The sequence below is a fragment of the Dipteris shenzhenensis genome, chromosome 30 (genome assembly GCF_047967505.1).
Source record: "Dipteris shenzhenensis isolate YYH24624 ecotype China chromosome 30, Dip_SZ_1.0, whole genome shotgun sequence".
NCBI lineage: Eukaryota > Viridiplantae > Streptophyta > Polypodiopsida > Gleicheniales > Dipteridaceae > Dipteris > Dipteris shenzhenensis.
In genome coordinates this window covers 43,557,783-43,584,516 of record NC_141625.1, presented here as the reverse complement: position 1 = coordinate 43,584,516, position 26,734 = coordinate 43,557,783, and the positions used below count along the sequence as shown (strand labels likewise).

Here is a 26,734-nt window from a genome sequence, read left to right as displayed (position 1 = left end):
GGTTTTTCGCCTGTTTCTTCCTCCGTGGTGGACCATTTCACTTCAAATCTGAACAGGGGCTAGCTCATGCTGTTGTGCAAGCTTGGCTCAGAGGAATTTCGGAATGGCTGCTCCAGCAAGTCGAATTGCACGAAATGGCGTCAGGAAGAAGGCAACTGTTGCGTGGTTTCGTGGGCACCATTGTCTAATTCCTCTGACGTGGAAGGTCGCCCATATGAAGGGTCTCTCCAGCCAGGGAATGGTTGCTTGTAGGTAGAGAACTCAGCCCTCCAAGTGTTTGGGCAGAAAGGGGCAAAATGGAGAGGAAGGTGAAGAAGAAGAAGAAGATGACATGGCATAAATGGGCTCAGGGAGGATCATAGTGCTTTGATACCATGTTGAAGAAGTGAAAGGAAGGCATGAAGCTGAACACGAAATGAGAATGCTTGCTTGCTTATGGAATGAAGAAGGGTGAGGTCCATATGTAGGCACCTCTACATGAGCCACCAAGCTCCACAATCATCTCCTCAATCGTCTCCTCAATCAGCTCCTAGAATCTCTCAATCATCCTATGTGGCATCTACCACCACCTAACAGTGCTTATGGGCACCTAACTGTGCCTCTAGCACACACACATAGAACCCAAAGTGTGCCTGTGGCATACACCTTGAGATATCCCATCAATTTCGCCCACAAGCGCCTTGTCGTGGAGGGACTGAACTGCTTGCTGTACCTGTTGCTTGTCATCTGGGGAAAGAAGAACCTTAACGGTTGTGGGAGTCGAGGGTGTTGACATAGAGCCCCTCTGGCCAGACCAAAGGTCACCACCAAGATTTTCTTTCACCGTGACAAACACGAATACTCCCGCTTCAAGGAGGCAAAGGAAAAAAGGGAAAGGGAAAAGGACGTCGAGGTGAGGCGAGGCGGAGAAGAGAGGTGGAGAGGGCGGCAAGGAAAGAAGAGGGGAGGAGAGGAAGGAGGGAGCAAGGGGAGGAGAAGGAGGAAGGAGTGGCAAAGAGAAAGGAGGGCGGGAGAGGCGGGAGAAGCGGAGGAGGAGGAAGGGGGGGGGGGATGCGCTAGCGGGGGGAGGAAGGGAGGAGGCCAAGAGGCAAGGAGGCGGGAGAAGGTGGGGAAGAGCTCGAGCGAAGGAATGGTTAGGGGCGGCGGAGCGGGGCGGAGTGGGAGAAGGCAGGACAGGGGGCGGAGGCGGAGTGGGAAAGCAAGGAGGAGACGGAGCGGGAGAAGGCAGGGCGGGAGGTGGGGCGGAGCGGGGAAGCAGGGTGGAGTGGAGGCAAGGAGGAAGGGCGGCGAAGGCAAGGAGAGAGGGCGGGGAGGAGGGGGCAGCGAGCGGCCTACAACGGGAGGGGGCATTGGGCGGGGGGGGGGAGCTCACCGAGCAGCTCCATCTAACCGAGCAGCTCCATCTCAAGAATCGCACTCTTATGAAGATAGATAGATGCATGCTTACTAGTAAAACGTTGCCTCATAGGTTTTGGCTCGAAGGCCTCATTTGTGCAAACTATGTTTTGAATTGGGCTCCCACAAAGGCATTGAAGATAATCACCTATGAGGCATGGCATGGGAGAAAGCCTTTAGTGGATCACTTTAGAGTTTTTGGTTGTGTTGCATATGCCCACGTGCTTGTGGAGTTTCGACACAAGTTGTCAGATAAGGCACTTAAATGCATTTTTGTTGGGTATAGTGCACAAAGCAAAGGCTATCGTCTCTACAATCCTGCTTCTTGCGAGATTTTTGTTAGTAGAGATGTTATATTTTCAGAGAATTCAGCACATACACATGCTGAATTTAATATTCCAGCTTCTTCAGATGATGTTTTTGAGGCATATAGCATTTGGTTCCCCAGCTGGGGTTCATGCTGAAAATCAGAATTCACAGCAACCTTCTCCTGATCCACATGCCTCGATTCAGCCACAGGCTGATTGTGTACCTCCACAGGGTGTGGATGAAGTTATCAGGCAAGAGATTCAAGAGATACACACAGCCAAAACAGTCCCGAATTGGTTGCTACAGACTCGTTTCACCAAAGCACTTCCATGTGAGAAGTTTGAAGAATTTCGTAGTGCCCTAAACTTATCTCCTTTTGGTGATTGATCACTACCTTGTACACCACATTGGCACTACACGGGGGTGTTAGAATTATTATTATATTCTAGGCAGTGGCCAATGTAATGTAATAAGTGGGTTGGGGGCACTTTTCCCTCATAGAGGTTTTGCCCCCTAACCATAGTCTAATTCCTAACTACGGTTAGTGATTCATCTCTGTTTTGTACTCACTTCATTTCAGTCCATTATTGAGTGACCTACGTTCAGCTTACCCTCTAGCTCACTCTTGCCCACTGCTGCGATGCAGAGTGCAAAGTTATGGCGTGGCAGGTATGTGACATGAGCTATTGCAGCTTAATGACACTTCAGAAGGATGCTATGGTTGATGCATTGCCTCCTTTAGAGTCATGTGAGGGTTGCATCCTTGGCAAGATGCATAGATTTCCTTTCAAGAAGTGAGAGGTACACGCAAATTACGGCTCATTCACAGTGATGTTTGCGGTCCCATGAGGACACCTGCTTTTGGGGTTTATCTCTATTATGTTACATTCATAGATGATTTCACCAACTACACTTGGGTCTATGGTCTTAAGGCAAAATCAGAAGTGTTTAAATAAAGAGTGATATATTCCATTCAAAACAAATCATACAACAGGTGGGAGAGAAAGTACTCTATCCCTAGCCTCAACAATGTGGCAAAAAAGCCATGGAGGTGGTCTAAAATGCCACGACACCCCAAAAGGGGTCAAGTGAAAAAATAAAGAGCAGTCCCATGTCCTCATGAAGGATAGAAATCTCCCACGAGCTGCCAAAGAAGTGCCTGTACACCTCTCCCACTGACTCCTAAGAGTGAAGATAATCTCTGCCCAAATGGAAGCGAGAGTGTCAGCCTCCGTGCATAAATGGTCCCCAAGGACAAAAGAACATCGCGAACACCATATCCGCCATATGGTAATGCTGGAAATCACCTCCCAGGCTGACCCTGCAGCTGAAGTAGGCATGGAATCCTGTGCTGGTACCGGTACCAAAAGTAAATCCTGTGGTTCCATGATGCTGGCCTCCGTGGGACCTCGTCTCTGGCGACGTTGCATGAAGAAACCGAGGTCTCCTGGCTCTGACTCAAAGAGAGTAAAGGCTCCAGATCCTCTCCCCCAAAGAGCAGCGCCCCACGTCATCAGAAAGGACTCAGATGTAACATATGAGAACAACCTGAAGATACCTGTCCATACCACTCTAGAGCTGGTGCAACTCCATGAACAATGCTTGCTAGATTCCTCCGCAAGCTGACAACGCATACACAAGGAGGGTCTACCCTACCCATCTGCTAGAGCCAAGTACCCACAGGTATGCCCCTATGTATAGTGAGCCAAAGAAAGTAGGAGACTTTCCTGGCTCTACTGATGCCCCAAAAGTGAGTCCAGTAGCTCAGCAAGAGCTCTACAGTAAGTCCCTGTGCGTGCCAATGCTGGGAGGCAGATGGAATGTGATGAGAGTCTCTCTGCTGAAGCGTGTAACCTGCCCTCGTCGAGTATTGGAAGAAAGAAAGAGGACGAACGCCTGCCACCGGAGCAGGCCATGCCCACTCACCTGGGTCCCAGTCATGCTTCGCAGGAGGTCGACCCTGAAAAATCCAAAGTCTCCATCTAATATCCTCTGCAATGGTCAACCTGGAAGGATCTGTGGCCCATGCCTTACCCAGGCAACCAATGACCCTGACTCTCTGCCAAAGAAGCTCCTGACGATCCAGGGGCTGAGTGGGATACAATCTGTAAGAGGAGTCAGTCTCAAAATAAATAAACGGTGTTGGTCCTAAGCGAACTCCAATACATAGACCAGCCTCACTAAAACAACGTGACCAAGTAGAAATGGGATCAACATACGCTGGATCTGTAAGTACATCCCTCCACTCCTGAGGAATAGCTCTCATGATCAATAATTTGGTGGCAGCAATCTGTCCAAGTGGCCCATGTCTATCTCTGATCACCTCCTCTGACATCTCTACACCTTCCTTGAACCAATCTCCGACTGTCACAACCCCCTGAGCATGCCATCTGGCCAAGGGAGTCTTAAGTTCTGTACCAAGGGAAGATCCCTGGTAGCGAACTAGGGGGTTATGGTAAAGTGGCTGTCGGGCAATTTTCTCTCTGGAGGAGGGAACTGCTCTGATGAGGTGCTGTCGAAAAACGAACAAGCCTTTTCACAAGTGGTGAGGAAGGCTGAGAATGCTGGTCCGTCAGGAAGATCCAATTGACTCTACCTGCCCACTGACCTGCTGCTCTGGGGGTGCACTGGTGAATCCCATGCAGTAGGAACTGCTTCCACGGCTGATCTCCTGGAGTCAAACCTCTAACAAGAAGTTTGACTAAAAGGGCTCTGCTCTGCATCTCCGGGTCAAGAACCCCAAGTCCTCCCTGCGAGAAAGGTAAAGTGATAGTATCCCATGAAACTCTGGCCCTAGTGTCCTCAGAACCATCCCCACCACTCCACAGAAAGTTTCGAAGCAATCTCCTCACTTGACGAATCGAGTCAGCATGAAAGCACCAACATGACGCAACATACCACATAGTCGCTAGTAGAACCTGGTTGAGTACCAGTGCTCCTCCGGCCAAAGAGAGTCTAGCCGTACTCCAGTAGGCTAGCTTTCTCCGGATACTCTCAGGAACTGGGGCAAACTGTTGCGTCGGAGACACCTCAATGCCAACCTGGAAGCCTAGATATCTCGTGGAGGTGCCTCTGGGTATCCATACAAAGCCTCTGTCTCCTCCCCATGCTGGGGTATCCTGTTGAGCTCCAGTCCAGATGCCTTTTTATTTGTTCCAATTGACAAGTCCCCCTGAGGCTAGGCAGAACTTGTCAATTGCATCCGCAGCAGTAGCAAGACTATATGCATCTAGAAGAGTGAGAGTAAAGTGAGGAGACCCGTAAAATCCATCTATCACTGAAGTCTAGCCTCCTCATAGTGCCCTCCAAGAAACCCCAGTCCACCCTGTCATAGGCCTTCTCAAAATCGAGAAGGAGAACTGCAATCTCTGTTGACTCAATTTCGCCCAGTGAGTGGCCTCCCAAAAAGTGAAGATATTATCCAAGATACTCCTATCTTGGACAAATCCTGTCTGAGTAGCTCTGATGATATCTGGCAGCATAGGCTTTAAACGAGGGGCCAAGGTCTTCGCTAGGATCTTATAGGCTGTCCCTAAAAGTGTAATGGGTCTCCAATTATGTAGGACTGTCTTGTCTCCCCCTTTCGGGATGAGACAAATCATACTTGTGCATAATGCCTCACCCAAAGATCCCGTATCGAGAGCCTCTGAAAAGGCAGAAAGTAGATGAGGTCCAATCGTATCCGAGAGAGCTCTAAAAAGAAGGGGCGACAGACCGTCCTCCCCCGGGCATCTGTCTCTGGGCAGCTCATGTAACGCATCTGTGATCTCTAGGAGTGATAGCGGGCTATCCAAAACATGATCATCCTGTCTCAGACCATCTGGGGGACATGACTCCAAATATCTGGCTCTGATCATCTCCTCGGTGACTGGATCGGCGGTGTAAAGAGTGGAATAGAAATCAGAAGTGATCTCAACAAGACGATGAGGATCCGTCTGAAGAGACCCGGCCTCATCCACAAGTCTACGAAGACTGTCCGAAGAGTATCTCTGACCCACTGCCCTGAAGAACTCTCTAGAGCATCTATCCCCCTTCTGTATCTAGAAGGTCTGCTGGGAGTAAAACTTGAACTGGGCCCTCCTGCCCTGAATCTCCTCTAGTCTCTCTTGAGCCTCTGAAAGCTGCCCTCTGATGAAAAGAGAATGAGGAAAGCTTTGAATCAATCTCTGAAGTCTGGATACCTCCTCTCTTGCGTTCCGATCTCTGATTATGAGCTTTTCCTTCTCCTCTTTTGCCCTCAACTGGCAGGCCATGCTGACTCTAGCCAAAGCCCCCTCTACCCACATCAACCAGCCCTGATCCTCAGGAGTGTCCTCTGTCAACCAAGCCTCTCTCAACCGTTCCACGAACTTTGTGTCCTGAAAAACAAAGTCCGGAACTCTCACAAAGCCTGTGCTCTCCAATCGAGAGGTAGGGAGAATCTGTAATAGGACTGGAGCATGGTCAGATAAAACATAACCCAGGCGGATCCCAATCTGTCCTCCTCTGGCGTGGCCCCAATGGCCAATATGAAACCTGTCAAGCCTAGCCAAAGAGAGAGAGCCATGGAAAACCCCAGACCAAGAGAACTGAAGACTATTAGCCAAGTGACGAAAGTCGTCCAATCGAGCTGCATCATGAAGTCCAGCATGCAAAACAAAACTATCCCACTCCACTTTCTCCTTGTCAGAAAGTCCACCCTCTGTCTGGCCCGACTTGTCTTCAGAGTCAACCATGTTGAAATCTCCTCCAACAATCCAGGTATCTGCCTGAGGAAGGGACTCTCTGAGCTGTCTCCAAAATGCACGTTTGCGGGCTGGATCCGTGGGAGCGTACACATTGAGAACACCAACTGCTGTGCTCTCAATCTGAAGAATAACATAGCATGCCCTGCTCTCCACTAGTGTACCCTCTTGGGTGGTCTCTGGGGCCCACCTGGCTGAAACTGAAATGCAGACTCCTTCCCTCGTACCATCTGCTGGGCTCCAATATGTCCGGCTTTGTCCTCTGAGTAAGGATCTGCATCTGTCAATCCTGTCCTGGGAGAGCTTATGCTCTTGGATAAGCACAATGTCTGGAGGGGACCCCGAGGAAATAAATCGAAGGGAGTCCCTAAGCAACTGCAATCTAGGAACTCCGGATCTACGACCATCTGCATCTGAATTAAATCTGCGGCCATTCAGTCCTCTCACATTCCAAGAAATGATGGACAGCCTAGACATCGGATGAAGTGATGGGATGCCAGTGGCAGCGGCACAAATGACTCTCTCTGACGGCGCAATTCAAAGTCGGACTCTGATCAAGCTCCAAATCTGCCCCCTCTGAGTTCACTGGAGGCTCCCTTAGAGGAATCTCCTCTCGCTCTGCTGAATGAGTCGAAGCAGGCTCAGAGACCCCTGGAGGCTGAGCTGTAGGTTTTGGGTCACTTGGAGGATGAGATGTATCCGGAGTCTCTAATCGATGCCGACGATTGGGGCAATCCCTAATAAAGTGACCTCTCTTCCGACAGAAAAGACACTGATCAGGAAGACCCTCGTACAAAACCCTCTGCTGCATCTGGACCCCATCTCTAGTGGAGTATGAAATCAAAGTAGGCAAAGGTCGAGGAGGGGGGAAATCTGAAATGAGTCTGACCCTCGTAATCCTTGTGCCAGTAAGTGACTGAGCATAGGAAAGTCTAGCACCTGAAGAGTTGACTGTACTTGCCACACTAGCCATATGCTCCACAGCTCTGCGACAAGAGCTGACCTCATCAGGAAGTCCAGGGAAAAGGATCCAAAAGGAGACCTGTCTCGGTCCAGGGGAAGTAGAACTGAAGTGCTTCCGCCAAGGCCACAAATGGATGACTCTGCATCGGTGAGCTCATAAGTACTCTTTGAGCCTACTCTGTAGACTGAAGGCCAAAAGAAAAGTACCCTCTACCAAGCAATCGGAAAACCGTAACTGAGACACCCAAAGAGGCCATGCTGGTGTACACCCAATCACGTAATTGTTGGCCTCTACCGGGTAGAAAGCCGATGATGTGTGTCGAACGAAAACCCTCCTCTGCTACTTCAATCATCTGCACAATGTCGGGAGGAAAAGAAACTGTGACTTCCATCTCCTCAGGTTCGGCGACGGGAGTGGCATTAATGTCCTCCATTGTCTCAACTTACGCTGTCCTGAGGGGAGGAGCTACCTCTGCTGAAAATACCCACCAAGAACTCGTAACCAACCACAAGAAAACCCCAAAGAAACCTGTAAAAAGAATGCTCCGATCTTCAGCCTGCGTGGGATGCAAACAGGTCGCTCAGTGCTGAAGCAGACAGCTCTGCCAATGCCTGGAAACAGCCTAGGATCTCAGCTCCCCGGAACACGAGTCGAACAGTCCCGGAGAGGGCCCTGAAACTGCCTAATCTGAAGCAAGGGAGGGGCAGGCAATCAGCAAGGGAGAGGGCCTGAAAGGCGGCCTGGCGCGGCCAGGACAGCAGGCTGAAGGGGGGGGGCGCGAAATTCAGGCTGAAGTGGGGGGGCGACCAGAGCAGGACGCTGCCTAGGGGGCCTGCGCGACTGAGGCAGCAGGGCGGAGGGCCAAAGGCCTGCGCGGCCGAGGCAACAGGGCGCAGGTGACCTGTGAGCTGGGCGCTGCCAAGGGGCCTGCGTGGCCAGGCAGCTAGGGAGCGAAGTGCTGCCAGGGGGCCTGCGCGGCCAGGCAGCTAGGGAGCGGGGGCTGCCAAGGGAGCCCCCGCTAGGCAGCTAGGGAGCGGGGGCTGCCAAGGGACCTGCGCGGCCAGGCAGCTAGGGAGTGGGGGCTGGACGGGCAGCAGCAGATGGGGAGCTCCTCCTACGATCTCCCAGAATTCTCTTCTGGGGTTTTCCCTGTGGAAGACGCACCATTCCAAGTCTTGGAAGGCAAAGGTCTCCTAGGTGAGATGCATCAGAGGTGTTTATGCATTTCAAACACTTTGTGGCTATGGTTGAGAATGAGACAGGACTCAAGGTGCAGACACTTCGCACAGATAGAGGGAGGGAGTATATGTCTCATGAGTTTGAGGCATTTTTGAAGGAGAAAGGCATCACGCATCAGCTTAGAGTGAGGCTTACACCTCAACAAAATGGCAAAGCTGAGTGCAAGAATTGCACTCTTTTTTTTTTCAAAGAAATGAACCTTCTATTAATGCTTGAAAAATTTCATACAAGACAGCAGCCCTGAAGGTACTGAGTATGGCAAAAATCAGAAAAGGATGAAAGAAAGAAACCGGCCTGTTCGAGAGAAACCCAGCTCACTGTCTAGGGGATCTTTGGAACTGGGGCTAACAGCCAAGTGGGGGTAATATACAGCCAACGAATCCCTCGCGGGGTGAAGATGTAGAAAACTCCTGCAGGCCAAGCCTTGTAGAAACGAGCACGTCACTCCATAGTTGCCTTGAAGCCTGGAGTCCCACGCTCCGAGGTGAACCGTAGAGTGTAAATGATATCTTGCTAGATGGCAACTAGGGTAGCCGAAGTATGAAATCTTCCTCGGTCACAAGCTGGACCACAACCGCGTCCAAAACCTGGAGCGCAAATCCCGAGGCACTCTCTGGGTCACCCAATGCCTCTCCCTCGAGGGGGTCCACCTCGATGAGTCCATCTGAAGCCTCCTGCCAATCCATGTGGTGTAGGAAAAGAAGGGCACCTCATCCACCGGCTCAGCTAGGCCGCTCCTAGAGGGTCAGAACCACTCTCCTAGATCCCACTGGATCTCCCTCAGGTTTCTAGCCTCCCACAGCCAAAGGCGCCATCTAGAGGCGTCCTGCTCTGAGATACTAGGAGGGTCAATGTGCCACTCCTTCCCCAAATGTCCCACCACTCTGATCATCTGCCAGTGAATGCCATCAAGACTCCCATCCATCTCGGGGTCTCTCTTAGTGCATGGCTGAAGTAGGCCTCCAGATCCTACACGGAAGAAGCCCAAATCGGGGGCTCTGGATTGGCTCCTCCGTGGCCGTCGTCAGGCTAGCGTCTACGGCTTCCGCCATCGCTGCATCTGAAGCTCCTAGGACTCGTTGCTACTGCAAGGGTGGGTGAACCTCTAAAGCTGGAGGATCGTCTAGATGGGCGATGGCCCCTGCCGCTGGGGAGGTGGCTCGTGCTGTTCCTCCTTCGAGGCCTCTCTGTCAACCCTGTCCCTCTCTCTGCAATTGGCCCTCAGCCTGCGGCGCTTGCGAGCCTGCTTGCTTGGTTTCTTTTTCTTTTTAACCTGGGTCCAGTCCGCTTCTAGGGGGTAACCCATGGGGTCTGAGACTCTTGTTGCTCCTGCCTGAGAGGACGCTGGACTCTGGCCTGCTGACTCTGTCTACTCTGCAGGGGAGGTGCATGGGGGAGGCTACGGGGGCAATCTCTGGTGAGGTGACCCATTTGTTTACACCGAAGACATTGGCCTAGTAACCCGGAAATCTCCAACCTCTGGCGAAGTGTGCCCCCTTCAAGGGTCTCGTAAAGGATCATTTCTGGGAGGGACTCTGGGCTCTCAACCTCTAGTCTGATCCTGGGGACTCCATCATCTGCTAGAACTGAGGCGGCCGACTCTGGCTGGAGCACTTTGCCAAATGCCCGACCTATGGACCAAAGGATGGCTTGATACTCCTTGGGGAGCCCTGGGAAGCGGAGTGTAACCGGAAAAGTGGAACATGGTGTGTCGTATTCATGTCCTCCACTGTGAACCCATGATACCAAGGAAAGAGGTAAACAAGATGCGGGCCAAGGAGGATGGGATTCTGTTCCACAAGCGTCGAGGCAGTGTCGGGGGAGCTCAATTGGATGAGGAAAACACCTCTTCCACAGATGGTGACCTCTTGGATGTGGTCGCCCTCTAATGTCAAGCTCGCCTAGATCCACTCTTGCACCTGTCTCCGTGTAGGCATGAGGCCCACAATTTTGTCCACAAGCGCCTTGTCCTGGAGGGACTGAAGCGCCTTGTCCTGGAGGGACTGAACTGCATGTTGTACCTGTTGCTTGTCGGCTGGGGAAAGAAGAACCTTTAGAGCCCCTCTGGCCAGACCAAGGGTCACCACCAAGATGTTCTTTCAGTGTAACAAGCACGAATGCTCTGATTGCAGGGAGGCAAATGAAAAAAGGAGAGAGGAAGAAAGGCGTCGAGGTGAAGAGGTGGGCGAGAGAGGTGGAGAGGGCGGCAGGGAAGGAAGAGGGGAAGAGAGGGAGGAAGTAGAAGGGAGAGGAGGAGGAAGGAGTGAAGGGTTGGAAGGAGGGCGGGAGAGGCGGGGGAAGGAGGAGAAAGACGGGGGGAGGTGGAATGGCGGGGGGGCACGCTGGCGGGAATTCTATTTGCAGATTTTTGGGCATTGAGCAGAGCATTGTGGTGCATTTTGAGCCTTTGAGAGGCTGTGACAGTATTTGTCAATGTGGGCATATTCTTCTTTGCAGAATTTACTTGTGCATCTTACATCCCAGGAAGGGATTCTACTTGTTCAGTTTGCTGTATTTCTGAGTTTATCTAGCAAAAATGGCACATAACAACTCAAATGAGGTGTTCGGGGTTCTCACACAGGAGGATAAGTTGGATGGCACCAACTACTCCTTGTGGAGTTTCATGGTTTGCAATATCTTAGTTGGCAGAAATCTTTGGGATTATGTCAATGGAGATGAACAAAGACCAGATACAATGCCTATACCTGTCACTCCAGCTGGAGGCAGGGGTAGAGGTACAAATACAGCACAGGTAATTGGAGCAGCCGCTCCAGGAGCTCCCACAGCAGAGCAGAAAAGATGGGACTCTAGAGATGCACAAGCTCTTTCAATAATTTCTCTTTCTGTCAAGAGGTTCATTATACCTCATATTCGGTCACGCAAGACATCTATGGCAGCTTGGGTAATACTGGAGAGTATGTTTGCAGCAAGAAATATATGGTTGATGCATTACCTCCTTTGGAGGCTAGACTCAATCTCAAAATCGGAGTCAGAAGACATAGGCAGATGCCATGGTGGCTCTCGTGTGAGCTGCAAAAATATATCGTATCTGTGTTTGTCTGGTCGTCTCACACTGTGGCGAGGGGTGCGGTCTCCATGATCTTTGTATACAGTGGGTCATGTCAATAGTGATGCCTCTGGTCGGACAGTCTCCAATGAGTAAAGTCGTGATCGGTTGGGCATCCATCGTGCGTGCTCTGGTCCGTTGCTACATCATGTGTGGCTCTTGCGTCTATGGTTGCATCCCTCGTCGTCGTCGTCTCATCCCATCGATCCATACTGCCCTCATGAGAGTAGACTTTTTTGGATCTGGATCTCGCCTCCTCGATGACTACCCGCAGTGTGAAGAAATGATTAAGAGTAGAATGTTGTCACCGGAATCTAGCCAATGCTCGCTACCCGTGTGTCTCTGTGTAGGAGCTGATCACTCTCTCTAGTACGGACCCATAAATCTTGGCCTGTGCATGGCCAATCATGAGAGTGCGGTAGCTACCAGTATCCATGGGGTCTTGTGCTTTGTGTATCGGCAAAATGGTAGTGGTACTCTAGGCAGCAGGAAAGCCGTGACATACATGGTCGAACATCTGTGCTAGGACCGGAGCCAAGACCTCTTGCCCATGTGGAAAATGCTCAATCCGTAGCCCCTCATGGTCATGTGCTCTCTAGTTATGGAGTCGGCGTAGTCCAGCCCGCGCATTTTGTGCATTGAATAAAACACAAGTGGTAGCCTTGGGGAGGGTGGACATATTACTGAGGCGGCACGTCATAGAGGGATGCTGCATAGATATGCCACACATCTGGGTCTATGATGGGAATAGGTGGCTTCTCCTTGGATAGGAGTCCCTATGCAAAGCTGGGGTCATCTCCTCGAAAAGATCGAATCACCTCATCCATCCTATGTGAGAGGGACACCCGCCTCTTATGTCATGTTAGACATGAAATTAATTGTGCCTCACATCTCGTCAAGTGTCCTCTCCTCCCCTTATGCAGGCAATGTTAGTCAAGTTCAGTTTGGAGGCACATAGGGGGGGCTTTCTCACTCTTCCTCTAAGTGTAATAGAACTGCTCATTAGTCCATTTCGTTTTCTATCGTTAGGCTATATCCTTTGCTCTAAGGGCAGCTAGCTTGGTGGGCATGTCTCTCTCGATTCATCAAGGAGTTGGACTCCGAGCTCGCAGATGATACCTTATTCTTGGAGGGCTCACCCAAGAGCCTGGAGTGGGCTTGACTTTCCTTAGAGGTGTATTGTTTGGTTCAGAGAGCCAAAATTAATTGGAACAAGACAGTTGGTTTTAGCACAAGTCTTGAGGACCACCATTTGTAGCATAGCTTCCGTTGGATTCCCGCGGGTTGATGGCAAGATACTTTGCCAGGTAGGATTGGATATTTTAGCAAAGCAATAGATTGGCTCGGTGACAATTAGAGATGTTTGGTACAAGCTCCTCTAATTGGTGACAATTAGAGATGTCTGGTACATTGGTAGAGAGCATAGGTGGTATTGGTATACTAGGTTCTTTTGATGACGGCTTGGTTCTTGCTGGTTCTTTCACAAGGGGTACATGGGGTAGCGAGGGCTTAGTGCACATGTTTCTATTGGCAGGCTCGAACGATACATGGAATATTTGGGCTAGGGTCAGGTCACCTATCTTCGAGGTGATTCTCCTCGAGATAGAGGGAGGGCAGCTGAGGGGCTTAGAGCGCATTTTTCAATTGGTAGGCTCAAACGATACATGGGATATAGCTGAGGGGCTTAGGAGCTTAGTGCGCATTTTTCTATTGGCAGGCTTGAACGATACGTGGGATATTTGGGCTAGGGTAACCTATCCTCCAGGTGATTCTTCTCGAGATACAAGGAGTCTTAGCAATCATCAATCCAAAGATGCAGCGCGAATCCATGTTGGGGAAGCAAGGCTGCTCTTTTTTGCTCCAGAATGCTTGGCACGCAGTCCCAGGCTCGTTTTTGCTGCTGTGCGGTGATTTTGGGAGCTAGCACGCACCTTGAGGTTGCTTCTGGAAGCTGTACAGGCTGTTGGTGCACATCCAGAGGTCCTGTTGCTGATGTTCTAGCCTTTTTCTCCTGTTTTTGGCCTCTGCATCCGTGAACCTTACTCTCCTTTATGTTCGCAGCTCCAGAATCTGTCTCTCTCTCAATCTCTCTCTTTTCCCTTGGCTGGGAGTCATTTCTACACCCCTAGGGGCTTGGACAGAGGATAGGTGCAAGAAAGAGCTTGCCCCTCTTCCATTGACAACGGGTATGGATATTCTGACTTCCTTTTGATCACATTTGTCATTTTTGAAGTTGTTATTTCTTCTGTTTTGCTTCGGGCTCTCTCTAAGCCATACAGGTTGTAAACAAACACCCAGCCATAGAGGGTGTGCCTGGAAAGATGCTAGGGGGACAATGTATTACAGCTCTTATGCCTTGAAGCTATTTGGGCACTTTTTGGGTCTTGAGGAATGCATTGCCACTTTCAGTGGGGCATGGTCAGTGTGGAATGCCTTAGCTATGCCTTGACAGTTGGGTTCTAGTGACACCTGGGAGTTGGATGCATTCTGATGCCAAGTATTGGCTTAGGCAGCGGACTGCTAGTGTAGCAGAGTGCAAGGGTGAGCCCTTGATGTAATTGCACAATTGCCATTGTCCGAAGAATTAAATAAATACTGGAAGGGGCGCCAAAGTGTCTGGGGCCAATCGGTGTCCTTGATGTTTGGTTTCTGAGCAGGGGCACTCTAACCTCACCACAAGTGTGATTAAAGTTGTTTCTAAGTGAAATTCAAGTAATGGAAGTGGCTGGAAATGTTGCAATGTGGCTGTGAATGAAGTGTATGCTAAGTTAGTTACAGTTTTTAGCCCTTTTGTTAATGGAAGGCCAGTTTCAGAGTCAAAGTGAGGGGGCAGAGACCTTGGGGATGATGGGGTTTGGGACTTGGTGAAGTGGTAGAGGATCGGAGTAGTCAATGGAGGTGGGGAGCATCCATCCCAACCTTTTTTTGTATGGGTAGGATTAATTTAGGTGGAGCCTCCAATTATGGGAGGGTAGACCCTTGCGCTGCAATGGGATCCAAGCAAGTGGTTTTGGCCATCCAGGGTAGGCCACTCGAAGCAAGTGGATGAGGTGCCCTTCTTCTCTTACACCAGCCACATTGGTAGTGTCAATAAATGTAGGATCGTGCTAAACCTAGTGCAACTAGATGAGCATAAGAACTACGGAGGCTCAAAGCATAGAAGAAACTCCATGAAAGAGATGATGAGCAACTATGAATCAATCTATTTGTAAATCTATATTCAACAATACATGATAGACCTCTTATATAGAGAGTGTCCTTTGAATAGTCAACACATGTGGGATCCTCTGATCCACATCTCTCCTTGTGGATATCCTCAATCCACATCTCCACATCATGTAGTCCACATCCTAGGGTGGGTACTTTAATTCTTTCCTATACCATACCTTAGCCTTTAATCTATGTGCTCATGGCACCATATCTCAACACCTCCCCTTGGTGCCATGATCCATTGGCTACCGCAAGGTGGTCAGATATGAGTTTACATTCCATCACCTCCCCTTAGTGCATACATTGCTACTTAAGGTGGTCAAGTGTGGGTATTACAAGATCAAATCCTCCCTTGGGTGCTTACATAGCGACTCTTAGGTGGTCAGGCTTGATTTACAAACGTGTGTGGGCTAAAGGTGGCAAGGTTTTGCTTCTCAATACTTGATGTCGATGGCGTTCTCTTTTTTGCTTGATCTACGCTTGATGCATGATGCTTTGTTCTTCCATGTGCCTTAATGCTTTATGTGTGGATGCCATTTTCCGGGCTATGGTCATCTCATGCACTTGTGCTTCCGGCATGCTTTTTGCGTTCATGCGTTGCTTTAGCATTTGTTGCAAAGGTCTTACCATGAGCTTCGTTTTGCTTCAATGGCAGTGTCTAATTGTTGCTAACAATAATTTTGATCTGACAGGCACGTAGAGCTTGAAAAGATGATCACTTTTTCTTTTTGGAGCGTGTCCAAATTCTTCCTGGATTGGAAGTTTTGTCGAAGTTTTGATTAAAAAAGGGGGCCATTGATGATGTGACATAGGGGTTCATATGTTGCTTGCAGGACTGTGCTTACAAAGGGACTGTGTTGTTAGGTGGCAGTTAGTGATGTGGCACTTTTAACTAACCCCATAACCTAACCATGGCTATGTTTGACCTTACTAGAGTCAGGTCTTATTTGCCACGTGGCAAACCTGACCATGAATTTGCCCTTACCTAAGCTCACCTCTGTGGGTTCACTTGACTAACCCTACCTCCACTGACTTGACCAAGCCCAACTCAGGGTTATTCGAAGCTAACTCGAGTTAAGTCATATCTTCACCCGTGGTTTCCAATATGCCATGTGTCCTAAGGTTAGACCTTAGAAAGATAAGGTTGTCGTTTCTGGTTGTAGCGATGATGGTTGGGGGCGCGCGGTGGAGAATTGGAGAGCTATGACGGCTTGGTGTGTCAGTGGAGCAGCCTTCGTTGAGAGAAGGCTCAAGCCGTGGAAGCCTTCGTGGAAGGGAAGCCTTCGTTTGCTGTTGAAAGCCTTCATTGGAGGTCATTATAGCTGTGTTGTTGTGTTGTGCTGCTCATCATTGGAGTTTCTTGGTCGGCTAGGCTAGGCCCATAGCTAGTTTCGTTGATAAGGCTGCTGACGGAGAGCGGTTGGAGGTGCTGTCAAAATCCACCGCCTTTGTAGCACTGGTCGAGGGATTCAAGAGCCTATGAGCCTTATTCTTGGAGGGCCGCTCGTCGTGCTTCATTGGAGCCTGAGCGTTGTAGACTACTTGTAGTTGATGAAGGGTTGTCGTGAGCTTGTTCGCTGGTGATCAAGTTAAAGAAACGCCCACAACTAGTGAGCTCTCCATGTCCAAGCTTGCTCCCGCAAGAGAATTGAATTGCAGTTGCGTGCGTACGATGGACTATTCCAGACACGCTTCATCCATTTCTTGTCTTTGCCTCGCTCTTGGTTGTTCCTGAGTTGACCATGGGAAAGGTGGGAGGACATACCGGGTGCCGGAACGATCTTCAGTGGGAGGACCTGGCCAAGTATGCCGTAGATTAGCACAACATGAAACATAATTCAGAGCTTGAATTCGTCGGGCTCATGTCAGCACATCAATAAGTTGTTGCAGGGATCATGTATTACTTGGTTGTGGAAGCTGCATCTTGGGAGTACAATGTCTCTTCTCTGACTAGAATACTCTCAAACCTGCTCTAATACCATGTCAATAAATGTAGGATCGTGCTAAACCTAGTGCAACTAGATGAGCATAAGAACTACGGAGGCTCAAAGCATAGAAGAAACTCCTTGAAAGAGATGATGAGCAACTATGAATCAATCTATTTTTAAATCTATATTCAACAATACATGATAGGCCTCTTATATAGAGAGTGCCCTTTGAATAGTCAACACATATGTGATTCTCTGATCCACATCTCTCCTTATGGATATCCTCAATCCACATCTCCACATCATGTAGTCCACATCCTAGGGTGGCTACTTTAATTCTTTCCTATACCATACCTTAGCCTTTAATCTATGTGCTCATGGCACCATATCTCAATAGGTAGATGGCTTCAGCTCGATGTATCGGTGTGAACCTCTTCTTGAGAGCGGCACAGGCTCGAGTATTTAGTGCTGCACGAGGTCCTTACTAGGATTTGGGCTGGCCTCTAGACTAGTCTCCACCTGAGGAAGGTCCCCTATTTCTTTTGGCTGATAGTGCATGGAGGGCTGCTTGTAGGATGATGGTTGGAGCAGATGAGGGTGGACTATCACGAGGACGTGAATTTTTAATTTTTAGGAATGTACAGTGACTGACCTGGCCTCGAACTCGTGAAATTAATTCCATGGGCCAAGGCAAAGGATTTGAAGGTTAGAGAGGGGTAAAAATCCCTCTCTCTAAAAATAACTCTAGGAGCCACGTTTGGCCAGCTGGTTTGGAAAGCAAGCAGAAAAGTTAAAATTTGCTTTCAGGGCTGTTTTCAGGACCACAGAAGCATAGAGAGAGGCAAGTCACAAGTTGGGAAGAGCTCAAGGTCTATTCTATCACATCGGTTTGCTGATTTTTGACTACCAGGGCAGTCTGTGGGCTTTTGGTGGGCTGCCAGAAGTTAAAAAACCAAATTCGTTATCAGTTCGTTTTTGCTGCATGCCTATTGTTCATGCCTTCCTAGAGGCCCAAATCTGATTTGCACTTCTTCTAGGAGCTTTCCAAGCCACGTGCCTATCAAAATCGCACTTTTCCAAGAAGTTTGGAGCTTCCAAGCAACTCCATTTGCTTCCAAACTTGACGATTCTCTTCCAGCAGGTCTTCCAGGGTTGCTTTTGCTGATTTTCATTTGCCAGGGTGCCAGAGATCTTGCCAGGGAATTTCCTTTTTTCCTGCTGGCTGTTTTTCCCAGGATCTTGGGAGCTTTCCTATCGGTTGATTTTTTTCTTGGGACTTTCCTACTGCCTCAGAACCTTAAGATGCGCAGTTGGCCTTTCTATTTGCCAGGAACAGCCAAGTGTGGTTGTTTTGCTGGTTTCTGTGTTGCTAGGACTCCCTTGATGGGTATTCAGAGCTAACAAGAGAGATAGTTCTCTCTTGCCAGGACTCCCCTAGTGGGTATCAGACCTGCCAGGTTAGAACTCTCAGCCAGATTCGGAAGAAGGGCCGCTATGGAATGTTGCACTGAACTGGGATTCCTTTTTTGTGATTGCAGAGCAGGACGGAAGTGCTTGTTATCAGATTATTCAGTTGGTTATTTGTGGACTGATGCTCTGCGGTGTGATTCTTGTATTTGCATGCCTTCTGAATAAAAGATAAAGAAATACTGAAAGGGGCGCTAAGTTTAGGGCCAATCTAGTGTCTTGTGCAAGACGGGGGCGATCTAGCTCTCGGGTGTTATGTTCTAAGTTGATTTAGTTTGCTGTGGAAAGTTCTAAGTGGCTGTAAATTGAGTATTTTCTGGTTCTTATTTGTTCACTGCCCTTTGGGGATCCCGAAGGCTGGTTACAGTGGTTTTGTTGCGGGGACATCGCCATCTTCTTCAAGAAGGTGAATACTGGTTGCTGTAATAAATTTGCAGCCAAGGGAATTTTTCAGCCATGGCACATAGCATAGATGCTGAGGAGAAATCGGAGTCTTTGGGTTATACTGCATGGTAGGAGGAAGATGATGAACAGCCGGTGCAATCGGAGCATGCCACTTAGGGTTCTCGTCATGAAGAGGAAGAGGTTGAGGAACCAAATGCTGATGAACAGTTTAGAGCACAGTTGCAGGGAGCCACTTAGACTTTTGCACGATCCACGGTTTGTAGAATTGGTGAATGCACCTTTGAAACCTGAGAAGAAGAAGAAGAAGACGAAGAAGAAGAAGACTCCACAAGCTGGCGCAATGCCTCCTGCTTCAGTTATGGGTGGAAATCCCCAAAGCTTTTCTTTTTTATGGTTCAAGACAGTACACTTTTCCTCATCTCTATGCCCACAAGTTACTTCGGAGGAGGTTCAGTGTTTTAGGTGATGGTTGGGCAGCCTGAGCAAGGCATGGGGATGCCTGGGATGTAGACTACCATGACCGGTATGATGGGGAATTTTTCAGGAATGCCTGGAATGAATGCAATGGGACCAGGAATTGGTCAATCCTGCAGTGAATAGTGGACAAAGTGTCACAAATCTTGGTAATATGATGCAGCCCCCGATTTACAGCCACCTACTTATGATAATCTCACGGCCAAGGGGAAGCAGAAAGATTATAAAGAGGGCGAAACAGCTGTGAAATTCGACACTTTCAATGGTAGCCAAGACAGGTTGAAAGCTCTCACCTTCATTTAGCAGTTTTAATGCCCCATACTTAGGTGGGAATTTTACAGAGTCTTCCAAAATTCACAAAGCCGCCACTTTCTTAAAGGGAAACGCTTTGCAATGGTGGACGAATCTTCTTTTGCAAGGGAGAGCACCCACCACATGGGTGGAGTTTAAGCAGGTCTTTTCAGTTGCGTGGTTGACCACCACATTTGAGGTTGACATCATGACGGCTTGGCATAAGTTGGATGCAGAGAATTGCCGTAATTTGGAGGAATACAACGAGAAGTTTTGGGAAGCTCTATTGCCAATTAGTTCCTATCGGCATGTTCCGTTGTCTGAGCAGGTAGAGAAATATTGCTGTGGATTGTCAAAGGAAATTCGAGCCTTCTGCACGAAGTCCAAGGTTTCTAACATGTCGCAGTTGATCGAGAATGCCAATACAGCTTATGCTTTGTTACAGGGCTGGACCACTGGTTTTAAGGATAACAAGAGAGAAGAATTCAAAAAGAGAAGAGTTCAAAAGGAAGGAGGACTTCAAATGGAAGGACATATTTGGAAGACCATTGAGAGCTACTTTGGTTGCAGGGCAACGGCGTGTTCTCAAGTCATTACGGCCTACCAGGTTGACAGAAGACGAGAAGCAGGTCCTTAGAGAGCAGAACATATGTTTCTACTGCAGAGAGGAAGGCCATTAGGTGCATGAATGTCCACTCAAGAAGAAAAGACAACATTTCTCGAAGGATAGAGATGAACAAAGGCGGAACCCAAAGCTGATCCAAAGAGCAAGAAACAAAAGCCATCTGCTGGTCTTGTACGTGACATGATCACTGATAAGAAACAGGAAGGCGATACGGAGCTTTGTAGAGCTTGGGGCAAAGTTCGTGATCAGACCGCTCTTTTTTTCTTTGACCTAGGTGCTAAAGCGAATTTTATTTCTCGTGAGTTAGCAGGTAAGCTGGATATACGCCCTGAGGAGATGTGTTCACTTGTGCAAGCAGACATGGCTGCTACAGGGTTGAGTACATCCATCACTCTGATCATTGGGAAGCTTCGTCTTCATATCCAAAGCTATGTTGATACTGAAGAATTTACATCATGCCTCTGAATGGTTGTGACGTACTTTTGGGCATTCCATGGTGTTATTGCCTTCGGGCTGTTGTCACCCTGACTCACAGGGGAAAGACTCATGTGCTCGATGTAAAACTCAAAGGAGAGTCCATTCCGGTTGTATCTACTTCTGCAATTACTTCAGTAATGAAAGCATATTTCTGCGTACTTGATTTTTGCAAAAGAAAAGAGAGAGAAGATGATCAGCCGCCTCTTTCTAGTATGGATAAAGAGTGGACAGATTTCTTGTTTGAGTTTCAAGATTTTTTTTCTGAGTCTTTACCGGGGAACTCCCACCCGAGAGGCCCGAGGACCATGCTATCGACATTATGCCAGGTAGTAGGCCTCTGAATATACCCCGTACAGGGTCAGCACAGCCCAGGTAAATGAATCGCTGCAAAAGGGGCTGATTCGACCCAGTTTTTCCCCATATTGTTCTTCCGTCCTATTGGTGCAGAAGAAGGATGGATCTTGGTGGATGTGCATCGACTACCGAGCACTTAACAAGATCATGGTGAAGAACATGTTTCCCATTCCCCGGATTGATGATATTCTAGATACACTAGAGGGGTTTTCCATTTTCAGCCGCATTGATTTGAAGAGCGGGTATCATCAAATCCGTATTTGACCAGAAGATGTACATAAGACAGCTTTTAGGACCACTTGGATCAGTGTACTAGTCACTGTTAGTTTCTGATTGTATATTTGGAATGGCTGGCTATCTCGAGCTCTACCGAGCCATCCCTTGTATAAATTTTCAGATTTTTCTATGCTGTTTATGCATTTCTGATATTTCAAGCACATATTTGAACAGGTACCTTTAATATTGGCAGAGTCTGCCACTCAGTATTTTCAGTTTTCTGATTCTTGTGCTTGCTGTTTTGAACCAACAAATGAGGACATTTGTTGTGTTTCAAGAGCGGGGGTTTGTCACGAGGACATGAATTTTAGGAATTTACAGTGACTAACCTGGCCTCAAAGTGATTAAATCTGTAAAGGACACTTCAGTGCAATTAATTTCATGGGCCAAGGCAAAGGATTTGAAGGTAAGAGGGGAAAAATCCCTTTCGCTATAAATAGCTCCAGGAGCCACGTTTGGCTAGCTGGCTTGGAAAGCAAGCAGAAAGTCGAAATTTGCTTTCAAGGCTGTTTTCGGGACCACAGAAGCACAGAGAGAGGCAAGTCACAGGCTGGGAAAGAGCTCCAGGGCTATTCTATCACATTGGTTTGCTGATTTTTGACTACAAGGGCTGCCAGAAGCTCAAAAACGAAATTCGTTTTTGTGCCAAGAGCCTCCAGATCAGTTCGTTTTTGCTGCATGCCTACTGTTCATGCCTTCCCAGAGGTCCAAATCTGATTCGCACTTCTTCTAGGAGCTTTCCAAGCCATGTGCCTATCAAAATCGCACTTTTCCAAGCAGTTGGGAGCTTCCAAGCAACTCGATTTGCTTCTAGACTTGGCGATTCTCTTCCAGCAGGTCTTCTAGGTTGCTTTTGCTGAGATTTGCCAGGGTGCGAGAGATCTTGCCAGGGAATGTTGTTTTTCCCTGCTGGCTGTTTTTCCTAGGGTTTCCGGACCTTTCCTATCGGTTGATTGCTTTCCGGGGACTTTCCTACCGCCTTAGAACCTTCATATCCTTTTGCTTTGCGCAGTTGGCCTTCCTGTTTTCCAGGAACAGCCAGGTGTGGTTGTTTTGCTGGTTTCTGTGTTGCTAGGACTCCCTTGACGGGTATTCAGAGCTAACAAGACAGATAGGGCTGATTTCTCTTCTGCCAGGACTCCCCTAGTGGGTATAAGAGCTGCCATGTTAGAACCCTCAGCCAAATTCGGAAGAAGAGCCGCTATGGAATGTTGCACTCGACTGGGATGCCTTCTCTTTGTGATTGCAAAGCAAGACGGAAGTGCCTGTGATCAGATTATTCAGTTGGCTATTTGTGGACTGACGCACTGCGGTGCGATTCCTGTATTTGAATGCCTTCTGAATAAAAGATAAAGAAATACTGAAATGGGCGCTAAGTTTAGGGCCAATCTGGTGTCCAGTGCAAGACAGGGGTGATCTAGCTCTTGGGTGTTGTGTTCTAAGTTGATTTAGTTTGCCGTGGAAAGTTCTAAGTGGCTGTAAATTGAGTATTTGATGGTTCTTATCTGTTCACTGCCCTTTGGGGATACCGAAGGCCAGTTATAGTGGACTGCGGTGATGCCGGGGACATCAAGGCTATAGCTCACTGCATGTGGATGGTTTTGAGGATTTGGCAGAGCTCCCTTAGAACAATTGCTAGGATGCGACGTACCAAATGGGACTTACATCGGGCTTGGTAGCTTAGTTGACAGAGGGATGACATGCTTTCCACATTGAGATGGTGTCTCCAACCTATAGGATAACCCGCTTAGATATTCAGGTTGCAGCCCCTCCCTCCTGCTAGAGACTTGAGTTTTCTCCGGATGATGGCATTTGGGAGACGAATGGCCAGCATCATAGTCTAGAATATTTTGGCAGTGATGGGGGGGCAGCAGATTCGGCCTTCAGCCACCCTCATCAGCATATGGCATGGTATCATCTACACCCTGCAGCCATTTGGGAGCAGGAGACGGAGGAATCTAGGAAGACTGCCAAAAGGTGGGAGCATTTCTGCCAGTAGGGATGGCCTCTTTACACTCTAATGGATCGAGGAATCTGCTGGGTGTATAGCTTCCATGCTGGTTGCTGGCACCGTTTCCCGGGACACTGTAGGCAGTGAACTGGGGTCCTAAGGAGCAGGATAGCAGCCACACACCACTTTGGATTGGTTATGTGTCCCATGGATTGCAGATCTGTATCATCTTCTCAAATTTTCTAATAGAAGGCTATTCTCTTTGGGGAGAAAAAGGTGCTGTTTATTGGATCTTATCATCTTACACGCAGAGAATAGTCGTTTGTGGCATTTTATTAGTTATCTGAAATGAGCAAGTAAAATCAGATGCTTGTCAAAATACTGTCAAAACATGGTGATGTTGCTAAACAAGACTAGTCTTGTCTTCAGAATTCAAAAACTTTGCACCACCATAGAGTTCTGGATGTGGATGAGATCTTGACTAAACCGTTGTCTGAATGTATCTGTCCCCTTGCAGGGCTCAACATCTTCCACTGGTCTTACAGGCAGGAAATAGTGATATAAAGATGGATATAGAAGCACAAAGGATGGTATCTGAATGATTGTTTTGGGGTTTTCACTCTACAAACTTGTATGTCTATGACAGTTTCATATTATGAACGGTTCAGCATATAAAATATGGAGACTTGAAATGGGCACTTGTTGACAGTCTGCCATATAGTACTAGGAGAACTTTTGTTTGTGAATGCACATCTAAGGCCTGACCATTACCGTTGAGGTAATTGTAAACTGTCACTGGCACAATTATCTACCATTAATATTGCACAAAAGTCGTCCCATCCAACAGCATAAAGAGATTATGCATCTCAAGCCTTATTTGTGGAGTCAAAGTGTCCACAAAAGCGCCTTCCTATCCTGCACTTTTGAGCTTGAATGGCTATATACTAGGATTTGGAGTTAAGTTATTGTGTAAATGTTTGTGAACATTGGGCTTAAATATGCAATAAAATTGTGGTGCAAGAAATGAATAAATTGTGTGCTCTTGGTCATGCAGGATTAGTGATGATGAGCTTGAAAGATTTCTAGTAGCAGCCAATGGAAATGTGAAAAGGTGTGCTGCACTCGTCAAGAAAACTGTTCGATGGCGGGAGACCTTTTACTTCTTTTCACCATATGAGTTGGAGAACTGGTCACCCCTTGTGTTTTGGCATGGTTATGATGTTGAAATGAGACCATCACTTGTTATCCGCATAGGTTGGGCATATTCTATTCTTAAGGCACATGAACGCCCACGTTTTGCTCAGGCAGTATGTAAGTATTTGAATTTCATCTATGCACTAAGGTTTTAATTTTCGTTTTTCAATTCATGAACAAAAGCCTAATACTTGGTACTTTTTAATCCAAGATTAAATTAGATCATTTGCCTCAATTGCACAAATAAAATGTAGATGAGGCCTTCAAGCTTAGTTGTGTTTCTAGTTACCTGGTTGACAGTGCCAGGCTCCATAATATCATTAAAAAAAGTTATAAGACACTTTGATCAATCTAAAATCTCAGCAATGGGTAAGTTTAATTCTAGACAATGGGGTTAGGGTGATTTGTAATCATCTTGACCAATATGATAAATCATTATGTGTACTCTTCTTGTAACCCTTTTGTTATGCCATATTTATACTATAATGAAAGGAAGGTGATAGGGTGGTGGGATGGAATGATAAGGATTATTTCTCTTGGGAGTTCTAGGCTTCAAAAGATGTCACACAGATGCACAAGGCTTAACTTCAGACAGCTGGAATATTATTTTCTCAGATTTATTGATTTTTTGTTGTCTTTTTCCGTGTTCCTGCCTTCCCATCCCAGAGCTCTCGCTAGTTAATGAGAGCTGATCCAAGCACTTCCTTTTCTGATTTCCAATCACCTGTATTGTTTATTTGGATCCTCCCTTAGTACTGTTATGGGCTTCTCCCATCCTTTCCTGATAAACCTGCTATGTCTGTTGGCAACTTGCAAGCATATTCCATTTATGAGCTTCCACATTCTAAATTTTAATTGAAGGGGTCTCGAGTTGTTTGTTGTCCTTTGCTCTGCTTTCTTGGACTAACCCATCAGCATTATGAGGTAGCCTGGTACTATGCTGCAATGAGGGTGCCTGAAATGGAGGTGAGATTGCTAGTTGTGTGTCCAACTTCTTGATTTTCAGCCTAGAGCCTAGTAGCTTTAGATGTAGGTGCCTTTTGGGGGGCCAAGTGGTTTGGATTCGAGATACTATGGGTCAAGATGCTTTTACGCATGATACAGGGTAAGAGATGCACTCCATGTGTGTGACATTCCACTTAGAATGTAATATGGCCTTCAATGGATTGGTGGATATTAAGTCCTTGGAGAGACCAATGAAATGCATGTAATCATAAAAGTGTGTTTCTTGTTGTGTGTTTAATGTATCTGCCCTCAGGGATCTAATCGTCAAGGTTCCTGGTGTTTGGTGTTAAGACGACTAGAGGGTTTATTAGACCAGCGCGCAAGTTCATCTCTTGGGTTATTTGTAAGTCAATGTGCTTAAGGGCAAAAGAATGGATGTTGCATTTATGTGTAGGTGTGCTCTTTCTCCATTTGAGAAATGTTCTCTTTCTATAAAATGACTTTGATAATTATTTGGGTGCTCCAGAGGGCATGAAATTTTAGAACAGAGAGTAGAGAGAGTGGTTGCTTGCATAGGCCAACACTCCCCTCATCACAGCAGTAAATTCAAATCCAACTTCACTACCTTAATGTGTACTATGTAGATATGCAGACAGTAACTTGACAATGCACAGGTGCCACACTGTATCAGTTGAGTGCTGGCTATATGTGGACCCCTGCACACTCAAAAGGCTATTCTCCTACCAGCTCTTGTGTCCACTAGGAATAGGGCATTGTGGTCTCTAAGCTTTCCCCAACCTTGAACAATTAACCTTGGGATCACGTTTTAGATCTCCCATTGCTTCTAGAATAGCATCAACGTGGGGAGCCTAGCACCACCCTTGCTTGCATTCTTAGGCTCCCAATACTGAAACAATTGGGTAGCTTCCGAGGATAGGGTGGGTAGGTAGGGGCACTCTGCACAGGTGGAATACATGGTTGAGGTGGGTAGGATGGGTAAGGTGCATAGGGAGAGGCACACTCTACATAAATAGTGGCCTAGTTGAGGCACATCATTTTAATACGCTAAGGTGGTGTAGGCAAGGGCACTCTACGTAGGTGGTGAGCCTAACAGAGGTACATAGCTGTTATTCCTGTGCACCATGATCCAGCTCTTCCACGCTAAGTAGATCTGCTCCTTCATGTGCTTTTGGGAGCTGTAAAGACCTGAGAACTCCTCCTGCTGCAAATGACCTTTCCTTAGCATCCAATATTTGGGCGCGACTGCTCCCTATGGTGACCAGAAATGCCCAAGGCCTGGACTAACAAGTGAGCCCTGGAAGGGCTCTTTTTATAGGCTAGAGTACCAGCCCCAAACTGGTCAAGTGGGTCAGCCAACCAACCGACCTGGTCAGCCAGCCAACCAGGCAACCAACCAGTTGACTGGGTGGTCAGCAGCT

At 47.8% G+C, this 26,734-nt stretch overlaps 1 protein-coding gene across 2 annotated transcripts in view; it reads left to right on the top strand.

Annotated features, from left to right (window-relative positions):
* LOC147882172 (SEC14 cytosolic factor family protein / phosphoglyceride transfer family protein) overlaps nt 1–26,734 on the top strand; it is a 168,909-nt gene that overhangs the window by 86,152 nt on the left and 56,023 nt on the right. For both annotated transcript variants that reach the window (XM_087402027.1, XM_087402026.1), the window contains exon 5: nt 24,211–24,467. In XM_087402027.1, coding sequence (XP_087258153.1) covers nt 24,211–24,467 — 257 coding nt within the window. The remainder of the gene's footprint in view (nt 1–24,210; nt 24,468–26,734) is intronic.